The sequence below is a fragment of the Heterodontus francisci genome, chromosome 26 (assembly GCF_036365525.1).
Source record: "Heterodontus francisci isolate sHetFra1 chromosome 26, sHetFra1.hap1, whole genome shotgun sequence".
NCBI classification, from domain to species: Eukaryota; Metazoa; Chordata; class Chondrichthyes; order Heterodontiformes; family Heterodontidae; genus Heterodontus; species Heterodontus francisci.
In genome coordinates this window covers 35920509-35942812 of record NC_090396.1, presented here as the reverse complement: position 1 = coordinate 35942812, position 22304 = coordinate 35920509, and the positions used below count along the sequence as shown (strand labels likewise).

The 22304-nt window shown below is 38.6% G+C and overlaps 1 protein-coding gene across 2 annotated transcripts in view; it reads right to left on the bottom strand.

The window, feature by feature from the left end:
* Nucleotides 1–423: 423 nt before the first annotated feature.
* The window catches only part of cox10 (cytochrome c oxidase assembly factor heme A:farnesyltransferase COX10), a 136785-nt gene continuing 114904 nt past the window's right edge, over nt 424–22304 (bottom strand). The window contains exons 5-7 of one of the 2 annotated variants that reach the window (XM_068058014.1): nt 20755–20825; nt 7323–7555; nt 424–3265 (exon numbers count right to left, since the gene is read on the bottom strand). In XM_068058014.1, coding sequence (XP_067914115.1) covers nt 2841–3265; nt 7323–7555; nt 20755–20825 — 729 coding nt within the window. In that variant the 3' untranslated portion in view covers nt 424–2840. The remainder of the gene's footprint in view (nt 3266–7322; nt 7556–20754; nt 20826–22304) is intronic. The other variant, XM_068058015.1, reaches the window with a different exon arrangement.

Genomic DNA, 22304 nt, shown 5'->3' with positions numbered 1-22304 from the left:
CAAAAACACTTACTTCACTGTCTCTAAAGAGACCTATTACAAACTTCTTTCCAAATCCTTTAAGCAGAGAAATGCACCCTGCTCTCGGCAACAGTGTAACCTCTGACTCAGCATGAGATCTACTAGTGATTATCCAAAAAAAGCACTTAGTTTACTTTTGATCAACATGCTTCGACAAAGGTATGACTTCAGATAGTCTAGTATCTGATCAGGAGAAATGTGATTTAGGTAACAAATTTTTACCACGCCAGTTTAAAAAAAAAACCTCCAAATAATGTGTGCAGTTCTAACAATGGTTTGGATTACATATTCACATTGGAGCTTAAGTGCTACAATAAAACTTTTTACACTATAATTCCCCTTGCCCCATTTTGAATAATAAAGCAGAATGTGACTGCAGATCATTTTGTTCTGTTTCACTTATTTATTAAGGACATTTAAAAAATATAAATCAAATATTTCATTTGCTTAATACATTTATGTTCAGATTTCAGTCTTTTAATCACATTAATCATTTATTGTTGGTCAAAGTGACAGTGAATAATAACTGGAGCATTACTTTACATTTTAACCACACTTTTCACCTCTAATATTTTAATTCTTTCACAGTGTGTGGGCATCGCCAGCAAAGCCAGCATTTATTGCCCACTCCTATACAACTGAGTGCCCTGCTAGGCCATTTCAGAGGGCAATTAAGAGTCAACCACATTGCTGTGGGTCTGGAGTCACGTAATAACCCAGACCAGGAAAGGGCGGCAGATTTCATTTCCTAAAGGACATTAATGACAATCCGGTAGTTTCTTGGTCCCCATTACTGATGCTAGCTTTTTTTTTAAGTTCCAGATTTATTTAATTAGTTGAATTCAAATTCCCCATCTCCCTTGGTCCAGCCCTCTGTAATATAACTACAATGTTATTGTACCCCCTAATAATTGGTCCATAATTTTATATATATATATAAAAATTTGCATTAGGCTGACTTGTTGACACTAGAATTTTAGTAAAGTGTGATGAATGTGTACATTTTTGTTGTCTATCCTCTTGCAATATGAAATTTTACTATTTATATATTGTGACCTTTCAAACTTTGCAGAAATAATCTTTGAGCTTCATGAGATGATGAATTAAAAGCATCTCACACAGTGCAGCAATTTAACTGCAATTGGTACTAGTGTATTGATTCAATAAATAAACCTGGTGACAATATGGGCTGTGATTTAGGTATTATTTTTCTCATGTAGTTCCGTAACATAACTCCCAACATGAGATCGGGAGGATTCTGAACTGTCAGTTTCAAAGGACATTTTCAGCAACATCAATTGCTGACTGACTGTAGTTAAGCCAGACTTAATATGTGGGAAGAATACAATTCAGACACAAGGACATGAAATAATAATTCTAAATCAGTACTGGAAAAAGTAACGTGAATGTGCAATATTAACACACCTGAACAAAGGTGTCATGGTTAATCATAAATGTTTGGTTGGAGAAGTATCTTGAACATGTTCTAGAGCTGGTTGGAAGTCTCAAAGGCACCTCCAGTGCCTTCAAAAGTAAGTGCAATTAAATGAAGTGCCACAATTCTGGAAGAATTTCTTTTATTTTTTTTCTGGAAGAACACATCTGAATAACATATTTTACAATTTGTTTTAAGAACACACAACGTTTGTTGTGCAAATCACTGGCCACTGATTTTTCCTGAAATTCTGGACAGTAATTCAAAACTTTTCTTGGTGGTCAAAAGCAATAGTGGTATTACAATCTGTTATTGGTGCATATATGTAATGTGACTTTAAGGGGTATCTTATAGGCTCTGAAGCCATAGTGTAATGTTAAGGGACATGCTACAGGGAGATTGGAAGACGCATTATGACTTTATAGACACAATGTGGGAGCTGCTTGAGGGTTAAATTATGTGGACAGATTGCATAAACTTGGCTTGTATTCCCTTGAGTTTAGAAGATTCAGGGTTGAACTGATAGAGGTATTTAAAATGTCAAAAGGATTCCATTGGGTAGATACAGATAAATTATTTACCCTCCTAATGAGTGAATTAAGAACAAGGGGACATAAAATCAGAGCCAGGCTATTTAGGAGGGAAATCAGGTAGCATTTTTTCCACACAAAGGATAGTAGTCATCTGGACTGTCTTCCCCCAAAAGGCTGTGGATGCTGAGATAATTGGGGCCTGCAAGACTGAGATCAATAGATTTGTTATTTTTATTTAGAGATACAGCACTGAAACAGGCCCTTCGGCCCACCGAGTCTGTGCCGACCATCAATCACCCATTTATACTAATCCTACATTAATCCCATTACCCTCTCACATCCCCACCTTCCCTCAATTCCCCTACCACCTACCTATACTAGGGGCAATTTACAATGGCCAATTTACCTATCAACCTGCAAGTCTTTGGCTGTGGGAGGAAACCGGACCACCCGGCGAAAACCCACGTGGTCACAGGGAGAACTTGCAAACTCCGCACAGGCAGTACCCAGAATCGAACCTGGGTCGCTGGAGCTGTGAGGCTGCCGTGCTAACCACTGCGCCACTGTGTTGCCCTTAGGTAAGGGTATCAAGGGATATGGAGTCACAGCAGGTAAATGAGGTTGAAGTACAGATTAACCATGATCTAACTGAATGGCAGAGCAGGCTCGAGAGGATGAATGGACTACTTGTGTTCCAATGAAACCAATTTTTGTCTAACATTACGCCAACATATATAGTAACGTACAACTTCCAAGAACAAAATCAGTGCATCTCACTTAATGAGGCCATATAAACACTGTACAGAAATAGTCTTTGCCACCTTCTGAAGACTTCTTAATGAAAATCAATATTATGCTTTCATTTCTGTTTTAACTTTGTGATGAATTATGCCCTCATTTCCAACTAGAGATTTCTTGCAGGTCAGCATGAGTAGTAGTAACATAGGGAGATGCCAGAGGCTGCAAAAGAAAAGTTTTCGAGCACTGTTGCGACTTGAGTCCCTGTAAAATCGATAGCCGAGGTAGCTGATATACAAGTTGATTGGAAGTGAAATGAGTGGAAAAGTCCATGTAGTTACATCAAAGACAGGACACAATGTTGACAGCCCAACGAGAGCAATGCAGTGACGGAACGCCACCCGTTTGCAGAGCAGCGGATATATGACTGACATCATGCGGTAGCCACCTCGTGAGTAATCTTCTCGAAGGTTCCAGCTTAAAGCATTGAAATGTGGGAACTGCCAGGAATATAGGATACCACCCAATAGCAAGGCACCTAAACAAAGGAACAGGGAGATGAGTATAATATTTCAAACAATGACAAACTCATGTTACTTTTCCAAAATGATTAAATTCCAAGAAGTTTATCTTCTGCACATCAAATATATTTAGAAAACTTACATTAAGATTTTGCACACAATTCCTTGCACAATGATTTCCCAATCTTATGGACTGAAGCCCTTCTAAAGTGCTAGGGAAATCAACTTAGGTCATTTTTCACACATTTCAGTGTCCTGTTACACACCGGTTTTGGCATTGGATAACACTGCATACTACCTACACGAAAAATAGAGAAAAATGTACTAAACTAAATTAGTGTATAAAGGTGTGAATAGATCATGAATCGTTAAACCGCTAGATCCATAATATAATTTTTTTGGTTAAATAGTCTAAGGCGTTGAGAGAATCTCAATAGTACATGTCGACAGTGCAGCACCATTATTCCTTCTATTTTGTCACTCACACTGGCACCTGCAAGGACATCAGATAAGATAAACTGCTGTTGCTATGTTGAACTATTCCTCAAAATAAACGATTCCATGACCACTAAGTGAGCATGCCACAATTTGTAACTACATTATAATTGCTGGTAAGGATAAAAAAAAGTGAGGAAGGCAGTCTATCTCCAGGGAGTCGTCAGAAGAACCCTACTACACCAGCAGCCTTAATATATCTTCACAACGTGGTCGAACCTTACATCTGTATATTACAAGAAAGGACTTACCTTTGTTAATACAACAGTGAAAATTTGTTTTGTTTGCCTGACCTGAACACATCTCTCAAAGGTAAGGGTCCAAAATCCATTGTTTCAAATAGTTGGACGACTGCAATAATCTATTTATAAAACTCCCAGTAGATAGAGATCAATTACACATTAGATCCTCATTGCATCTGATTAAATCTATTTAAAATGTCACAAATATCATAGAATGACCCAGAATGATGATAAAAATATGTACAGGGTCAATTTGTTTTAAAATCCATTTTGAGAAAGCAATAAGGTAACAAATTTTATAGATGTAAATTGTGGAAATTAAAAAAAAGGACCTGGGGCCGTTTTATGGCATGATAAGTACCATTATATCAGGCACATGCAGTATACAAGTTTGCACTCAATTCAGCAAGCTAACAATCTAATTTGGGCCCTTAGGAGTAAGCACAAGCTGAGGTGAAGTGTTGCTGCCTAGTGAGGGAGAGAAATCCACATGCAGATTCAGTCTAGGCTGATCTTTGTGCTATACCTGGGCAGAGACACAAGTAACATCTAGGGTGGGGACTGGTGTGCAATGTGGCTTGGTGGCGCAGAGGCTAGAAGAAAAGTAAATGTTTGTCATCTGGAAAGGGAAATAAATAAGCATGAACTGACAATCTTATGGCAGGCTTTAGGAAAATAACATTTTGCCTAGGTTTGTGTCATTAAGGTATAACCTCAGCAATATCAATATGAGGTCCTTAAAAGACAGAATTGTTATCCTCCCTTTTGTCACCAATATCGAAAATTCCCTAAACAGGGATGTGGATTTAAAAAAAGTGACTTGCACAGTCCCAAATATATTTTATCATGTTCATGGACCTAGCATTAATAGTTTAATACTACCACTGTAAAGGTCTGTAAAGAAACTAAAAATGCGCTTGGAGCAAAGTACTGTTTCTAATATACTGGAGGTATGACAGATCTGTCTGTAGTCTTGGAGTCTAAAGCGTTAACTAGTTCTACTGACCAGCTTTAGAGATCTGTTCATTTAAGCTCCATAACACCACAATTTTAATTTTGCCCTGACATGATTTCCATTCTGGTAGCCAAACATTTCAGAGTGGACACAGTCACCTCTTAATTTCATGGAGTACAAATGGAATTCTAGTTTATACAGTCTTATGTAATACTTTTAAACACTTTAAAAGAATTGGCAGAAATAGAATACTAAATGAGCAATTATAGACTATAGTTTGAGGAAGAATTTGATAACTCAGTCATTGTGATAATTCCCCTCACTCAAGGGATAAAAATGATATTCTGTAATTACTCTCTGACTATCCTCTTTATAACTCACAACACGGAAGTGACAGGATGCACAAGAGTCATTAGCCCTGTTTACATTAGCAGATGGAATGACTATCTGGTCAGTGGGGTTGACTGAGCCTGGAGCAGCTCTGTTTACATTACAGTCTCAGAGCAGGGCAGCTCTGATGACAGATTATGAGTTGCATATGCTAGTTTCACTTGGAAATCTGTCAAAGGCTACAATATGTCAGATACTTCCAGTATTCAGCTGGCTTCGCTGTTGCTAGGTAGCTGAAAGGCCATCACAGTGAGGCCACATGAGGTAGCAGTTTATATAACACTTATTCTGATGTCAAACTATTACACAGCACAGGGAAGGAAAATGCTTGTGGTTCCAGAGTTAACCAATTATAATACAAATGCTAGGCTTATAGTGTCAAATGGAGGTGGAATGTGATCATTAGCTGGAATCATAATCCATGTCCCTACACTCCATCTGCTCTGTTCTGGTAGTTTTAGTGGAAACAAAATTTGTTAATAAAATGTTTGTACATATTAATAAGGGAGCTTGTCTTGCTGACAGCCAGTGGTTATAACTGTGGCTAGCTCCACCCAAAACTTCCCAAACAATTTAAGTAGAGTCCCTGGGGTCAAAGCATATGAAAGATATGAATTTGCCTCAAACCTGAATTCATGTTGTATTCACTCTGCAACAAAAATTAGTTTAAATGCTACTATTGGCAGCTAATGGTAAAACTGGGCAGAAAGGTCCTTCATCAACATACTTTAGGCAAAGCAAAGCTATTTTCCATGATTGAAAACTGCTGCAACTTTGTTTATCATTAATATCTGCAGTAAAACGGTGCTGACTGGAGTACTGGTGATCTCAGGCCACCAAGGCAGCACACTGTCTAGTGCTCTTCTGCTGAGTCACCACCCACTATGAGAAAATCTCTTTATCTGATTAACAATTAATGATAAGGGCCATCATGTGTCCACTGGGACCACCTTAGATCAGTTGCTGGGTGGTTTGTGCATTTGTTATAAGCCCTTAATTTGTGCCTCGCCCAATTCGCTAGAGTTGGTCTAGCAATGATGAGACATTTAGGAACAAGTGGGTCAAGTGCATTCAATGATTTGAATTCAGGCCAGGAAAATATTCATTCATCTGAATCGTTGCAGACATTGTTCTTTTTTTTCCCAAATTAAACCTCAACTCAGGAAATAGGGAGGTTTAGAAACAATTATGGGATGACCATTTACTGAACAATCACGTTGATCTTGACAGGAACAGAGGCCCAATGACGTCTGGTATAAACATCCGAATGTGAACTAATTGGTTTCAATCATAAAACAGCTGGCTGTTTGATATACAGCAACCGACCTAGAACTCAGAAGCTACAACTATGCTGCTAACATATTTGAGGACTGTGGTTCTATGCTATCGAGTGCAGGAATGTAAATCTATATAGTCTTAGAAAATATGGCTAGGTTGATACTAGGTAACCATTTTCTGCAATACTTCTTTTACTGAAATAAATGCACGTTTGCATGATTCCCAACAAGATACTTATAGATGAGGAAGGTCATTCAGCTATCCTTGGTTCATCTTTCCAGAATAACCCTATAAAGTTGCTCCACTATAGCTTCTAATTGGTTTGTAAATGATTCTAGGCTTTCTCTCTCTATCTGAAGTTCAATCCATGTGTTGATCACTCTATAAGAAAAAGTTCTGACACAAGATCAAGATCGGCGCAGGCTTGGAGGGCTGAATGGCCTGTTCCTGTGCTGTTCTTTGTTCTTGGTTCCTACATTATTCAACACTACAGTATTAGGCTATTTCTACCTGCCATGAATTAACAGTTGTGTCCAGTTGTGGAAGAAAGATTTCCTTCCTAAACTCCTCTTCCTGCTCATCTTAACATGATTACTCATATTTGCAATTGATACAGATAATGAATTTGTCAGAAGTGAAAAGCATTGTACATTCAATGCACATCCTTACTTTTCCCAGAGAACTTTTGTAGGACACACTGTGTAAAGAACTTACCTGCACTAATGGTACCAGTGGCTGCTGTCCAGCCCATGACTGGGGGAATGGCTCCGACCACGGACCCTACCCAGGTGTTAAGGGTATTCAATCGTTTCATTGGGGTGTAGCAGCATGTGTAGAGGAAGATGTTAAAGGCTCCCAAAGCTCCTGTCAGTGGGTTAACTCCAAGGGTCAGTAGAGCTATGCCAGGCACACTGCAGGCGACTGCAAAGGACACTGCGTGGAGAGGACTGAGGATTTAAAAAAAAAACATAGATCAGCAAATTGCATAAATTATGCTGCTTACACAATTCCAACAGGTTTCCAGAGAGGGAAAAAAGTCAGTCAATGCTGTTCTAGAATATCCTTGCTTAAGATTTCAGTATTGCAGTTAAATATCTATATGCCAAATAGAAAAGTTGTTTGCTCTTTCTCCACCACCAGCTCCCCTATCCCCCACAACAATGCTGTTATAATCAAGTCACTGGACCACATTTTTGACAGGTACTTCTGTCTAGTCTGCAATTATGAAAGCCTGAATCTGCCACACTACTTTGTGTTTTTGTTGGGGCAAGTATTATTTTTGTGTACTGATAGGTGGAGAGGGTGAAATTCATCTGATTAATACAACCAGTATTTCTTCTGCAAATTGCCTACAGTAAAAACAATTAAAGGTTAACTTACAAGTTTTTTTAAGCTTCTAAAATTAGATACGGCACATAGTTATTAGCATATGTCTGCAAGAGCCACTGAAATGGAAAATGATGGGAGGGTGTTTTACACAAGCTATTCCATAGCATGCCTGGATATGAAAAAATTGCAATATGGGAAGCTGACTGGATACTAACTCAACAGTGATTAATTGAATTATAGATGCTTCCCAAATGGAGATATTAGTCATATATCAGGCCTGTCTACTTATACCACTTGTAGCTTTTCAGCAGAATCTAATTATACTTATAACTCCTTGTTACAATAAGTTGTGGCAATATGATTTTACCTTTCATTGTTATTTTTCCATTGAAGTGATACAAGTAAGGTTTCTGTATGCTCAAAGAACCTATGGTGGTTCTCCCAATGCCTTGTAGAGTTTACTAAGTGAATAGCTGAGCCACGTGGACAGGTTCCAGGATTAATCCCCGTTCTATGCTTAGTTAGCTGATTTCAGCTGGCGGGTTCATACTTCTCATTGCCACCCAGCAACCCAAGGTGAAAATGAATATGTTTGTGTGTTGTCACAGGACAGGATCCAACTCGCCACAAGCCCCTGTAGTTAAATGCCTTTTCATAGTTAACACTGAGACACATGTTTGGAGTACTCGAATGCAACTAGCTCTTAGATTAGGATGGAAAGCTGTTTCCAGTGGCATTCCACAGGACTCAGTGCTGTGTTCCTTGCTGTTTGTGGTATGTATTAATGATTTTGACTTAAATGTGGGAGGCATGATTGGGAAATTTGCTGATGACACAAAAATTGACAGTGTAGTTGATAGTGAAGAGGATCGCTGTAGACTCCGGAATATATCAATGGTTTGGTTGAGTGGGCGGAAAAATGGCAAATGGAATTCAATCCAGAGAAATGTGAGGTAATGCATTTGGGGAGGGCAAATAAACGGGAGGATATTGAGAGGGGTAGAAGAAGTGAGAGACCTTGGAGTGCATGTCCACAGGTCCCTGAAGGTGGCAGGACAGGTAGATAGAATGAAGAAGGCATATGGAATGCTTTCCTTTATTGGCCGAGGTATAGAAGACAGGGATGTAATGCTGGAACTGTATAAAACGCTGGTTAGGCTGCAGCTGGAGTATTGCATACAGTTCTGGTCACATTACAGAAAGGACATAATTGCTCTGGAGAGAGTATAGAGGAGATTTACAAGAATGTTGCCAGAGCTTGAAAGTTGCAGCTATGAAGAAAGATTGGATAGACTAGGGTTGTTTCCCTTAGAACAGAGGAGGCTGAGGGGTGACTTAATTGAGGTGTACAAAATTATGAGGGGCCTAGCTCCAGTAGACAGTAGTGGAGAGGTCAATTACCAGGGGCACAGATTTAAGGTGATTGGCAGAAGGATTAGAGGGGACATGAGGAAAACGTTTTTCACCTAGAGAGTGGTAGGTGCCTGGAATTCACTGCCAGGAACAGTGGTGGAAGCAGAGACCCTCAACTCTTTTAAAAGGTACCTGGACATGCACCTGAAGTGCTGTAACCTGCAAAGCTACGGACTGGGTGCTGGAAGGTGGGATGAGATTGGGCGGCTAGTTTTTTTCTGGCCAGCACGGACGTGACAGGCTGAATGGCCTCCTTCTATGCTGTAATTTTTCTATGGTTCTATGGTTTAGCAGGGAACAAAATTATTTAAAATACAGGGGACCTGAAACCAGTGTATTACAATGATATTGATTTATCAAAAGACATAGTATTGATTAGCAACTGTTATCGCACAGTCCCACTGTAGCAAGTGAATCAATGAATTGCTCCTGACTTCACTACAGATTTGGAAAGCTAATTCATACTAGTGCTCCCAAATCAGATCCAGGTTCCTTTGGAATCAGTGGTCTGTATCCCCTGAAGATTACAACATCACAATGTTTGTGTGTGGCATGATATTGGAGCGCACAGACCCTAACATTGAAAGAAAAAAAAAGACTTGCATTTCTATAGCACCTTTCATGACCTCAGGACATCACAAAGTGTTTGGCAGCAAATGAAGTACTTTTGAAGTTGTAACGTTGTAATGTAGGCAACATGGTAGCCAATTTACACACAGCTAGGTCCCAAAAATAGCCATGTGACCTTGATCAAATAATCTGTTTTGAGATGTTGATTGAGGGATTAAAAATTGGGCAGGATACTGGGGATAACTTCTCTGCTCTTCTCTAAATAATACCTTAAGATCTTTTATGTCCACCTTAGAGCTCAGACAGGGCCTTAGTTTAACGTTTTATTCAAATGACAGCACCTCCAACACTACAGCACTCCCACAGTACTGCACTGGAATATTAGCCTAGATTTTTGTGCTCCAGTCTCTGAAATGGGAGTTGAACTCACAAACTTCAGACTCACAGATGAGAGTGCTATCACTGAGCCATGGCTAACACCATGTCCAAAGTTTTGTTGTTAGCACTACAAATAAGCTGGCTGAAAGTTACTGGGGCAGAAGAATTTTCATCAAAGTAGGTAGGAGGAGCTGGACCAAATGTTGCAACTAGATGATGACATCATCCTATCACTGCCATGCATTTCTCCTTTGTTAGTTCCTGAACATGAACTACAGAGATGGTGTTTGCACTGCAGTCTGCAGTTCAAATGTGAAACCATTAGGTGCCAGGGATTTCACTTGAGTCTGGAGCTCGATGTGACCTCAAACTGCTTTACTGTGACGCCAAGGTTAGTGTGTTAATGTACCTTAGGTACATCTTTGGATAATGGATTTAATACCATATGCACTATGCACCTTAAAAATAAATACAAAATTATATGCCTGTATTACATAAGTCAATTTATGAGTCATACGTAGGCTTGTTACTCAGCCATCACATGTTCTCTATGTAACATACTTTTGAAATGTATTATTTCCCTACAACAGTGACTGCACTTCAAAAAAAAAATCATTGCCTGTGAAGTGCTCTGCGATGCATTAAGAACAGAAAAGATGTTTTGTAAATATACGTTACTTCTGTCATTCAGTTTTAGTCTGTCCTTAAGTGCAGCAAAATGTACACAGGGAGATTTATGATTGCAACAGTGCTCCAGTTTATGATGATAAACTAAGTGACTTTATCTTCATTTTAATTTCACTATGGTAGATGTTGCTACTAAGTACTGAACACCCTCACATTCATAAGGCAAGGGAAATACCACACAGATAAGATATAAAAATTAATGATGATTTCGATATAAATGATCTAAAACTGAACAGATCAGCTTGCAACTAAAGTACTATTTTGAAGGGATTCCAAGAAGCGGCCTGCTTTCTCACACTGTCCAAAGATTGTGGCACAAACCTCAACACTTTTTCTGACGGTCCGATTCATTGTAAAACAAATAGCTGAGCGTGGGGTTAACAAAACAAAAAAACTGAGGCTGTAGAGCTCTCGTGTGGTAAATGTTGATGACAGTATCTTTTACAAAGGTTTCTTGGGGGCAGATGGTGTTGCTTCACAATTGCATAGCGTGAACAGGTTCTGGTGCACGGCCAGGCGTGATTCCCTATCCATCATCCCAGACCTAGCCAGGAACATTATGGAGTTTCACCAACCTGTCAAGTCAGGATGGTAAGCAACTTTCAGCAAGTGAAGGATGGGCAAAGAGTGCTGTGATGATAGAGACTCAGTTCATTCAGGGCAGCCACTTATCCTTTATCCTGCAAAATTCCACAAATCACAGCAGGGGGAATGTTAACTTTTAAACTTGTAGACAGTCAAGTAACACTTCAACCCACTTAGTAACAGATTTTTACACCTGTAAGCACTTTACAGCAGGGTCTGCTGCACTGCAGTACTTCTAAAGTTTGCCTTTTGAAAAAATTATTCCCTTAACGCTACAAGTGAAGTTTGGTTGACTAGATTAGAGGATATGAAATCCAAGTGAAAGATCGGCAGACGTTTTGATAAAACATTAAAATTCAATGTGAAAAGTTTGCAATTTCATTGGTATTGTAAGGGAGAGCCACAGGGATGGAACGGAGAATGGAAAACAAATCTTATGTGAAGATTCAATTCGAGCCATTGCTATGCATCTCCTTGGGGGCCGGATCATAGGTTTGGGAGCAGATAGTTTGTTCCCTCTTTTGGCTGGCAAATGCTGAGTAACTCTGAAGGAACCTATGGGGGAGGGAAAGGCAAAGTCTAAAATTTACAAGATTTGAAAAGCTCATTCCATTTTCAATTAAGCCTTTTGTTTGTTAGATCTAAAGTCATGGGATCATTTGAATAACTTGCTCTGTCAAACTACATGTAATACCATAAGAGGAACACCATATTCCAGTTGACATACTGAAACTAGTTGGATCTGAATACATTTTCATACCATTCAAATTGAAAAAGCAATTCTATACATTCATACAGGATTTGTTTTTGGCCAGACTTTCTACTGTCAATCCACTTTTAGGGCCAACTTCCATTAGTCTGCAGTACTGCTGTCAGATCACATGGATAATTTGGTAAAAAGGAATACAAATTATAGTTACTGAAATGATTTGCTGAGTCCTGCATGTGTAGATTAACACTCAAAGCAGGGCTAAGCACTATGCAATTACAGTTTTTAGTGAGGTCTGCAAAGGCTCATCTTTAAATGCCTTCCATTTTATCCATCTGTGCTGCATTCAAGATGTCTGTAATGGAGACAGACAACTGGATTAATGTGTAGGGGGATAATATTGTTTACAAATAAGATTGGATGTGGAGCAGAAGTCTTTGACTACATAGAAGGCATGTCTGACATCAGGCAGACATGGAAAGATTTAAGTGCAAAAATATTAGAGAAGAGGAACAGTGTAATGAAGCTAGGGATAGAACGGTCAACTGAATGCTTCGCCTCCCCCACCGCCTCTCCATACAGTAAATAAAAGACCCAGCACTGCCCATTTCTTAATGGACAGCAGATGGGACTGGATTCCTATCCTCAGAAGAATCTCTTGTCTAGCTTCTCCTCAAAGAATTCTTGTAACAGGCATGTATGTGATACTAGTTTTCTATTCAATTAAATACTTCATGCAAATATAATCTGAATATCTTTAGCTTCTACACACAATTGATTGACAGCACAGACTTAATAAATAAAGTGCTATTTGAGAAATGTGACAACTTACTATATTCAGTACTTATTGCTGTGGGATGGGATTCAACTTGAAAGAGGCTTAAGTGTTCACAGCAAACATTAATGAGCAATATTTTTAACAGCTTCATAAATCATTTTTCAATAAGTTTGATATGTTCTCTTTAATAAATCATTCTCAAGTATCAAAACAATGGGTTATCAAATGTGGCCTTACGGGAATAGATAATGAGCACATTTATGGTAGCTTGAAAAATAATTTCCTATTATTTTGCTTTTAATGGTGACTTTCTTCCAAAGACATATATGCAGATGCTGCTTAAATATATAGTTGAACAATAAAAGTACTTGAGGACAGCATGTGCAGCACATTGAATGTGATCAAGAAAGAACGAACTTGCATTTATACAAGTACCTTTCACAACCTCAGAATATTCCACTGTGCTTCACAGCCAATGAAGTAATCTTTGAAGTGTAGTCACTTCTGTAATATAGGGAAATGTGGCAGCCCATCCGTGCACAGTAGAGTTCCACAAACAGTACTAGATTAGTGACCAAATAATCTGCTTTTGGAATGCTGCTTGAGAGATAAATAAGGGCCAGGTCACCAGGAGAACTCTTGCTTTTCTTTGAGTAATGTCACGGGATCTTTTACATCCACCTGAGAGAGAAGACGGAGTTTTGATTTAACATCTCATCCAAATGATGAGACTTGCATTTATATAACATTTTATGATCTCAGGACATTGCAAAATGCTTTACAGCCATTTTTGAAGTGCAATTAGTGTTATGTAGACAAATATAGCAGCCCATTTGCACACAGCAAGGCTTCACAAACAGCAAAATGACCAGTTAGGTTTTTTTTGCATGATGGTTAAAGGATAAATATTGGCCAGGTATTTTATGCCCACCTGAACAGGTAGATGGGGTCTCAATTTAACAATTGCACTCCCTCACTACTGCACTGAAGTGTCAGCCTAGATGATATGTTCAAGACCTGAAGGAGAGGTGATAGTGCTATCAACTGATCAACAATGACACTTATTGCAAGATAAGCCACAGTGGGAAAAGTTGGGAATATGAATACTAGACCAAAAGGAAAATAATTGCAATTGGTATCGTAGGAATTATCCTCCATTCAGCGGAAAATCCAACCTTTTTAAAAATTAATTCATGGGATGTGGGTGTCACATTTATTGTCCATCCCCAATTGCCCTTGAGGTGGTGGTGAACCACCTTCCTGAGCTGCTGCAGTCCATGTGGTGTAGATACACCCACAGTGCTGTCAGAGAGATATTCCAGGATTTTAACCCAGCAACAGTGAAGGAATGGTGATATCGTTCCAAGTCAGGATGGCGTGTGACTTGGAGCGGAACTAGCAGGTGGTGTTTACATGTGTCTGCTGCCTTGCCCTTCTAGTTGGTAGAGGTCACAGGTTAGGAAGGTGCTGTCGAAGGAGCTTTGATGTGTTGCTGCAGTGCATGTTGTAGACACTACACACTGCTGCCACTTTGCACCAGTGGTGGAGGGAGTGAATGTTTAAGGTGGTAGATGGGATGCTGAACAAGCAGGCTGCTATATCCCGGATGGTGTCAAGATTATTGAGTGTTGTTGAGTGCTAGCCATTTAATGGTGTTTTGAGCTCTATGGAAGTAAACGGAGTATCAACATTGGAGTCTAGCAAATGTGCGGCATTATAACGTTGTAGGATTTAAGTCTGTGATTACCCTTGCTGCAAGTTGTCAATTTCAGCTGTGCTGAAAAGGTGATGCAGGAAGCAGAGGCAAAGAGATAAAAGTGAACAGTCAGCCAATCCCAGCCTGCACTTGAACACTTCACCTTAACTAGTTCAAAAGAGACTTGACTTTTTTTGGTGCGTCACACAAAATGAGTTGAAAAGGGAGTAGTAGTACATTCATAGATGCATTCAATCATTCACAAAAATATTTTTAAAATATACAGCTAAAGACATGTAATCTAACCATCCTAAAGTTCAATCTAAATCCCAGGACTCAACATTTAGGCAGAGTTGCAGTAGTAGTGTAAAAGTGCATGGAATAAATGGCACTGGAACCAAAAAGGAAACAGTGTTCACAGCGGAGCAGATAATTTAACATACAGACTATATCCATTGAAATCAAAAGCCATTTCTGTGAATATACTTTAAACAACTCTGTTCAGTTGTGTTACTGGAACACTAGTCTGCATGTATTTGTGTGTGATGGGGTGTAAAACTAGAATGAGTGTGGCAAGGGTGGTGGTCTGTGTCCAATGGAATCTAGTAGGAAGGATAAAGCAGATAGACACGATTTGCAAATGGTGCAGTCTGTAGAGGCGACAACAGTAGTAGGTTTGGTGTGTGCAATGGATACTCTGTATAGTGCCTGGGAGATGATGACAATGAAGAAGATGGCATGTTTCATCAGTTTTATCAGCATGTAATGGGCTCGGTAGGAAGGATAAAGCTGGCAGTTTTGTATGTGCATTGGACCAGGTAGGAAGGACAATGATGATGGGTTTAATTTATGTAGCAGAGGAAAGTCATTAATCTTTTCCTTCAAATGTGGAATGCAAAGTACTCTCCTTGAAAAGTTAGGTTTAAAAATTCATTTAAAAAGTCTGCTACTTCGGAGAAATTTCATGCGTAATACTTTTCATGTAGTTCCACAGAGACCCATCATTTCAATTCTCATACGTATGTCTCATACCAAGCTAAAAGCTTTATCAGAATCCTTACTCGTTATGAATGCCATTTGGGACCTATCTGTCCAGCAGTGAAGTTTCCAGACTTAAATACTTAGCAGAAAACAGGATCAATATCAGTTGAGCATCTCTGGGGGATGTCTGAAACCTGAAATAGCAGGTGATATGGCCAGTGACAATAACACTGGGCATTTAGGTTGGCGACTTTTTAAACAAACATTTTAACCTAAATAAATGGAAAAAGAGTGTGGACGGGGCGGGGGTTGGGGGTGGCGATGTGGTTGCAGTTAATACTGTTCCTACACTTAATTTGTTCTTCTGTTACTTTATGTTAGACATAGAGAACGGATCATCTCAAATAACTGTATCCTGTGAGGTCCTATACAACTGCACATTAACCTATGACACCAAAGTAAGTGGTAGAAAATGTTTTAATGGCAGGTGCTTTATGAGCACTCATGACCTTGTAATTCACTCAAAACACTTCCCCTTTCCCGATTAAATTAATTTAAATACATTTAACTACTCAAAGAACATGCTAAGGAAATTAACTAACAAATGCTGTGAGTACTACCTTAAATCTTGCTCAAGAAAATCAAGTAATTAATAGGACACTCACAAATAACCTGAATATCTGTACGTGCATTCTTCAACATACTGCATCATTTACAAAAATTGTAATTTCTCAGCCAACAGAATGTGGCATTTGGGAAGAAAAATGTGATATTAAGCAAGATAAGTGGCATTTATTTTGACAGATAGAGTAAAGATGCAGTAAAAACCCAAAGAGTATTGAATTTGTAGCTTTATCAGTGCAAGCCTATAACTGAACAAGTGTAAGTTGTCAGATAAATAAAACATTCAAGAACTTTTAAACACTGCATGAAGAAATTAAGATTTAGAATAGCTGCCATAAATTACAACTGTCTGTCTTTGACTTTAATTTAAACAGAATTATAAACCATGGGTTTGTGTTGAATAGGACATTACTAAGAGAAGTATACAATGGTATATGTTCCATCAAATTAACTCAGCTTGACCTCTGGAAGAAGATGGCAGCAGCAGTGAAGACAGCTCCATTAGGAGTTCATCTCTCTTCTCAGTTCTTCACCCAAAGCAGATGGAGCCTCCATTTAGCAAAATGCACCGTGACTCCAAGTTTTATAGATGAGCATCTGGGATGTTTCCTCACGCAGTGTGAGGTACAACACAGTCAAATCTATCAAGTGCCCAGGCTTGTAATTAATGAGTTGGAAACCTGCATTGTACACCTCTAGATGCAAGGACCCCTGGTCTCACAAAAAAAATGAAAGAATGCCTTGAGGTGTGAAGGGTCAACAGCATGTGTGCAAGATTAATATTAAAGAATCCAAGGTCCTGAGAGCATTAGAATTCTGCATCATAATGCTTTAAACTTTAACACTTTTATATCTATCAGACAGAAGCTCAATAGGGGCCAAACAAGTAAAACATTACAGAGCACTGTGCTAATCATTTAGGAGGACATAGATCAAAATAGAAAAGTACATTCAGCTAATGCACAGCAAGAATACTGTTATGAATCATGCAATTCTTACATCTGATATTGGCTCTTAAGGACAGGGTCTCTTCAGTCACTTGGATAATATAGGCCAGTTTACATTTTAACATTATTACTTGTATTGCACAAACTATTTCATTAACTCTCGTTTCCCTATTGTTACGACCGACTGCTCAAGTCAAAGCCCCCAATCAAAATATATGATTCTGATTGTGATGGGAGAAACGCATTGTTGATTCAGTCCTGTCCCTCCACAGATCGTCTAACATATCATTTTAAACTTTCCAAATTAAAGACCCAGCCAAATTGTACCATCTATTAACCCCGAATGAGGCTAACAAAACCAGGTGTCTTTAGATAAACAAATTAACTGTTTAATTAGAAAAACTAAATTCTTAAACACTAAGATATAAACAACATTTAAAATAGAAAAAATTAGTGTCCTTGCATATTTACATTCCTGCCAAAGTGAAATCTTCCAATGTGGAATAGTCCAAGGTTGCTTGAAGTGCTCACAGCCGTCCGATGGGGGAAAAAAAAGGTTCTTCAACAGTAGAACAGTCCGTAGTCTAATTCAGCAGTTGAATTGATGCTTTTCTTTTCCAGTGATGAATTTCAGCAATTACAGATCAGCAATTAAAGGAATTGGTTATTTTCTTTTAAGAAATTAATCTGGCTTGACATCTGAATTCTGAGAGTATAATCAATAGGGTTTAAATAAACCAAGAGAACTCTCTCTTTTCCTTCAGTATATGCTGGCTGACAGTCTGTGTCTGTCTCTGTTAACTGTGCTCCAAAAGCCTGTTTTTCAACTAGTTTCAAATGTCAATCAGCAACAATGTATCTCTCGATCCTCAGTCTAAGTGGCTATATCCCAGGCAACGAGAATGCATTGTTTGACTCAGTCTCTGGAGCTTGTTGCCTTAAAGCAGTATTGTTCCTTTTTCAGCCTTAAAGGCACACTGCATTCTTCCCGGAAAAAAAAACTATGGGATCATATCACTATGATGGGAGAGATTGCAACTATTAATTTCATTTTAAGTAAAACCAGAAATTCTTTTGAAAAGAAATAACTCAGTAACAAATTGAAGCAACTGACTAAATTAAAGTTACAGCAGCTAGATTGCATATTATCTACAATTGCCAAGTACCCACATGTAAAAATATCCAAAAACAAAGTATAAATATAAATTTAAAAACAAAGAATACAGTGACTTAGTGGCCTATGTTGTTGGTCCATTTCGCAAAGTTCCATCGTCGGAATGTATAGGGAATATACTTTTGCTGGCCAGTTCTGACTTTGTAGATGAGCTCAATGTAGGAGCTGGATCTGGTAACTGCATTACTTTGGAGTATTCATCTGTTAAATTACAGATTTGTTTTGAGAGACTGCTAAAATTGTACCAATTCCATCTATTACTTGGCTCAACGGTCAAGGAATGTTATTATTTGAGCAAAAAGTAAGCTGTAATCAGTGTGGAGTATATCTGATATTTGATCAAATGTTAATCGAGGTTGGAGCTGCTGAAAGGGTTAATAAAAGACAGACAACATGTGCTTTCACAGAAAATAGAGGGTCTATTTCAAAAACACTTGCTGAAACTACACATAAAATGGTAATTGCACTAATGACGTGTGACAGGTCAAGCACAAAAAACTGATGTTAGAAGCATTTAAATTTAACATTTTTTGTGGTACATATATTATAATAATTACATCAAAATAAAAAGGTTATCACATACTGCCAAAGAATTGCATAAACACAAATCTGTAGAGTAGAAAACTTAAATATTCAGCAATGGGTGCATGATCCCAAAATTCCACAGTATACACAATATGCTGTGTTTGAATGGAGTCCAGACTCTGATAAGACCATATCACTTTTTAATTGAGTGAAAGTTCAATAATATATTTTCTCATTATTGAATTGACAAGTGAGCGTTCAGGATTGTACAGAATTGGTGTTCTAAGCAATCTTTAAGTGACCTAATCAGACTATTCATTTATTGTTCCTGAAGTCTTCCCCTCCCCAATGATATACAAGATTCCCTCATTGGCCTCTTCCAATGGTACTCTTAATCAACAAAGGCGAGCCAACCAAGGTGATTCATCCAGTTACTTCCTCTTCCTCCTCTTGTTTCCATTTAATAGTACAACTAAGTTCATACAATTATTGTAAGGGGAATTGCAGGCACAAAATCACTGACAGTGGATAGTAGGTACCAGAAGTAGTAGTACGGCCAGCAGAACAACTTACCACAATGTGTGAATAAATATAAAATGAAAAGTATCACCAAGCTTCAGTGGTTAAAATTAGTGCAGATCAATTTGAAAACACCGCAATAATTCTTAAAATATGTAAATGAAAGAGCTACTGTTGTCAGCTTTCTTTTTAAAAATACCAATAGGAACATAGGAACAGCAGTATGTTCTTCCTTTAGATCATGGCTGATCTGTACCTGAACTCCATATGCCTCGATACCCTTACCCAAGATCTTAATCTTGAAATGTTCAACTCCCCCAATGTTTACAACCTTTGGGGGGGGTGGGAAGACAGACTTCTAGATTTCTATTATCTGTGTGAAAAAACACTTCCCGATTTCACCCCTATGTGGCCTAGCTATTATTTTATTATACCCCACTTGTTCCGGAATCCTGACTAAAGGAAATAGTTTCTCTCTATCTACCCCATTGAATGCCTTTATCATTTTAAACACCTCGATTAGATCACCCCCAACCTTCACAACTCAAGAGAATACAAGCCAAGTCTATGTAACCTATCCTCATGATTTAATCCTTTAAGCGCTGGTATTGTTGTGTTGAATCTGTAATGTATAAACTCCAAGGTGAATATATCCTTCATGAGGTGCAATGCCCAAAACTGAATGCAGTACTCCAGATAGGGTCTGACCAAAGCTCTGTGCAACTGAAGCATAGCTTCCTCTCTTTTGTATTCCAACCCCCTTAAGATAAAGACCAACATTCCCAGGTGCCTTTTTGATTACTTTTGGTTCCTGTGCACTAGCTTTTAGTGATTTGACCTAAATCTCTTTACTCCACCAGAGCTTCTAATTTCTTACCATTAAGAAAATATTCTGATTTAGAATAGCTTGAACATCCTTTTATTAAAGCAGTGAGTGCTGATGCCATAAAGGGGTCTCATTATGTACATTTAGAGCCCAATGGTGTGAGAAGGTTGACTGTACACAGCTGAAGCAATATGGGATTCTTGCATTTCCTAGACCTCTTAGCCTAAGATTCAGTAACTCAGCACAGATGAGAAACCAAAGTTTGTATTTTTCTAATTTGTGTTGTTCAGTATCATACTGTGCCGTTAACCTGAAACATCTGCTAACAAACATTTCAAAGACTACAAATTAAAAAAAAACACAAATTCTAAAAAGTAAAAGTACAATGCCAAATGGGAAACCAACCTAATTTGTCCTCTGACCAGGGGTCTGTTCTTTGTCCTGTTCATGTTCGAGTCAAATGGCACCTCAAAGAACTATTAGAAATTATAAAAGAACATAGTATGAGTCATTGTAAATCTGATGAAGCTAATTCAAGTTTGACATAGTAAATCAGAATGTTCCTGCAAGATCAACCTTCAAAATACAGTTAAAAAGTTCAACCTGAAATTATGCCGAATAATAAGTATACAGAAAAGCTCCTTCATACTACAAAATGCTTTCTTAAATTGCTCAGCCTTTATTTAGAGATACAGCACTGAAACAGGCCCTTCGGCCCACCGAGTCTGTGCCGACCATCAACCACCCATTTATACTAATCCTATACTAATTCCATATTCCTACCATATCCCCATCTGTCCCTGTATTTCCCTACCACCTATCTATACTAGGGGCAATTTATAATGGCCAATTTACCTATTAACCTGCAAGTCTTTGGCATGTGGGAGGAAACCGGAGCACCCGGAGGAAACCCACGCAGACACAGGGAGAACTTGCAAACTCCACACAGGCAGTACCCAGAATTGAACTCGGGTCGCTGGAGCTGTGAGGCTGCGTTGCTAACCACTGTGCCACTGTGATTTAAGATGGTAACTTTTCTATTGATCTAACTTGAGGACTGCAAGAAAGCCAGAATTATAATTTTGATTTTACATATTCCAATACTACAGTGACTGCAACCTAAATAAAACGGATTCTGAATTTACCTATTATGTAGTTTTGTAAAAAGTGGAACCTTTTTGAAAAACAGCACTATTCCAAAGTGAACATCCCGTAATGGGAAAGGAAGACCATCATTCGCTCTTCCCTCTCCAAGCTCTCCATTAAAGAAGTCCCCACTTGGTGGGTGTTCCATAGTAGACCAATAGAGGGCCTTCTGTGGTCAGGTGGGTCTGAATTGGGTTCAGGATGATACAAAAGCATTGCCAGCTATTACAGTCAATGTAACTGTCAGGAAATGCATGAGTCAAGTTTATTTCATGAAGCAGAACTGTACATTAACAGAAATAGGAGACTTGATTCTACACAGGTAAAAATAACCCAAGATTGATGATATTTAGCCCACGGTGCTACACACAGGTAGATAGTTGGGGGAGAATTCCAACAGCTATCACCTCTCACCCCACCACACTAAAGTTCCCTTTAAAAAAAAACATATTCCTGTAAACTAGGCTATATTCTTTGACAAGAGGTTTGCATAAGACAAATAAATCTCAGTTCAAACCTGGCCACAAATAGACACAAGACCAAAGACAAAAACACAACATATTGTGTAACACACGGAGGTGACATCTCCTTAAATATTGAATTTGAGCCATTGCAAAGAAATTACATTGACACAGTTTTGTTACATTATTCAGAATTTGGACAAGAGTACAAGTGAATCATTGTAACAGACAATACTCATGAAACATGGTAACAGTTAGATTGAATGATTCTGAATTAAACACATGCCCAAAGTCAACCGGGATTTGTTCCAGGCTAGAGCTGCTTTTATATTACGATAAGACCTATGA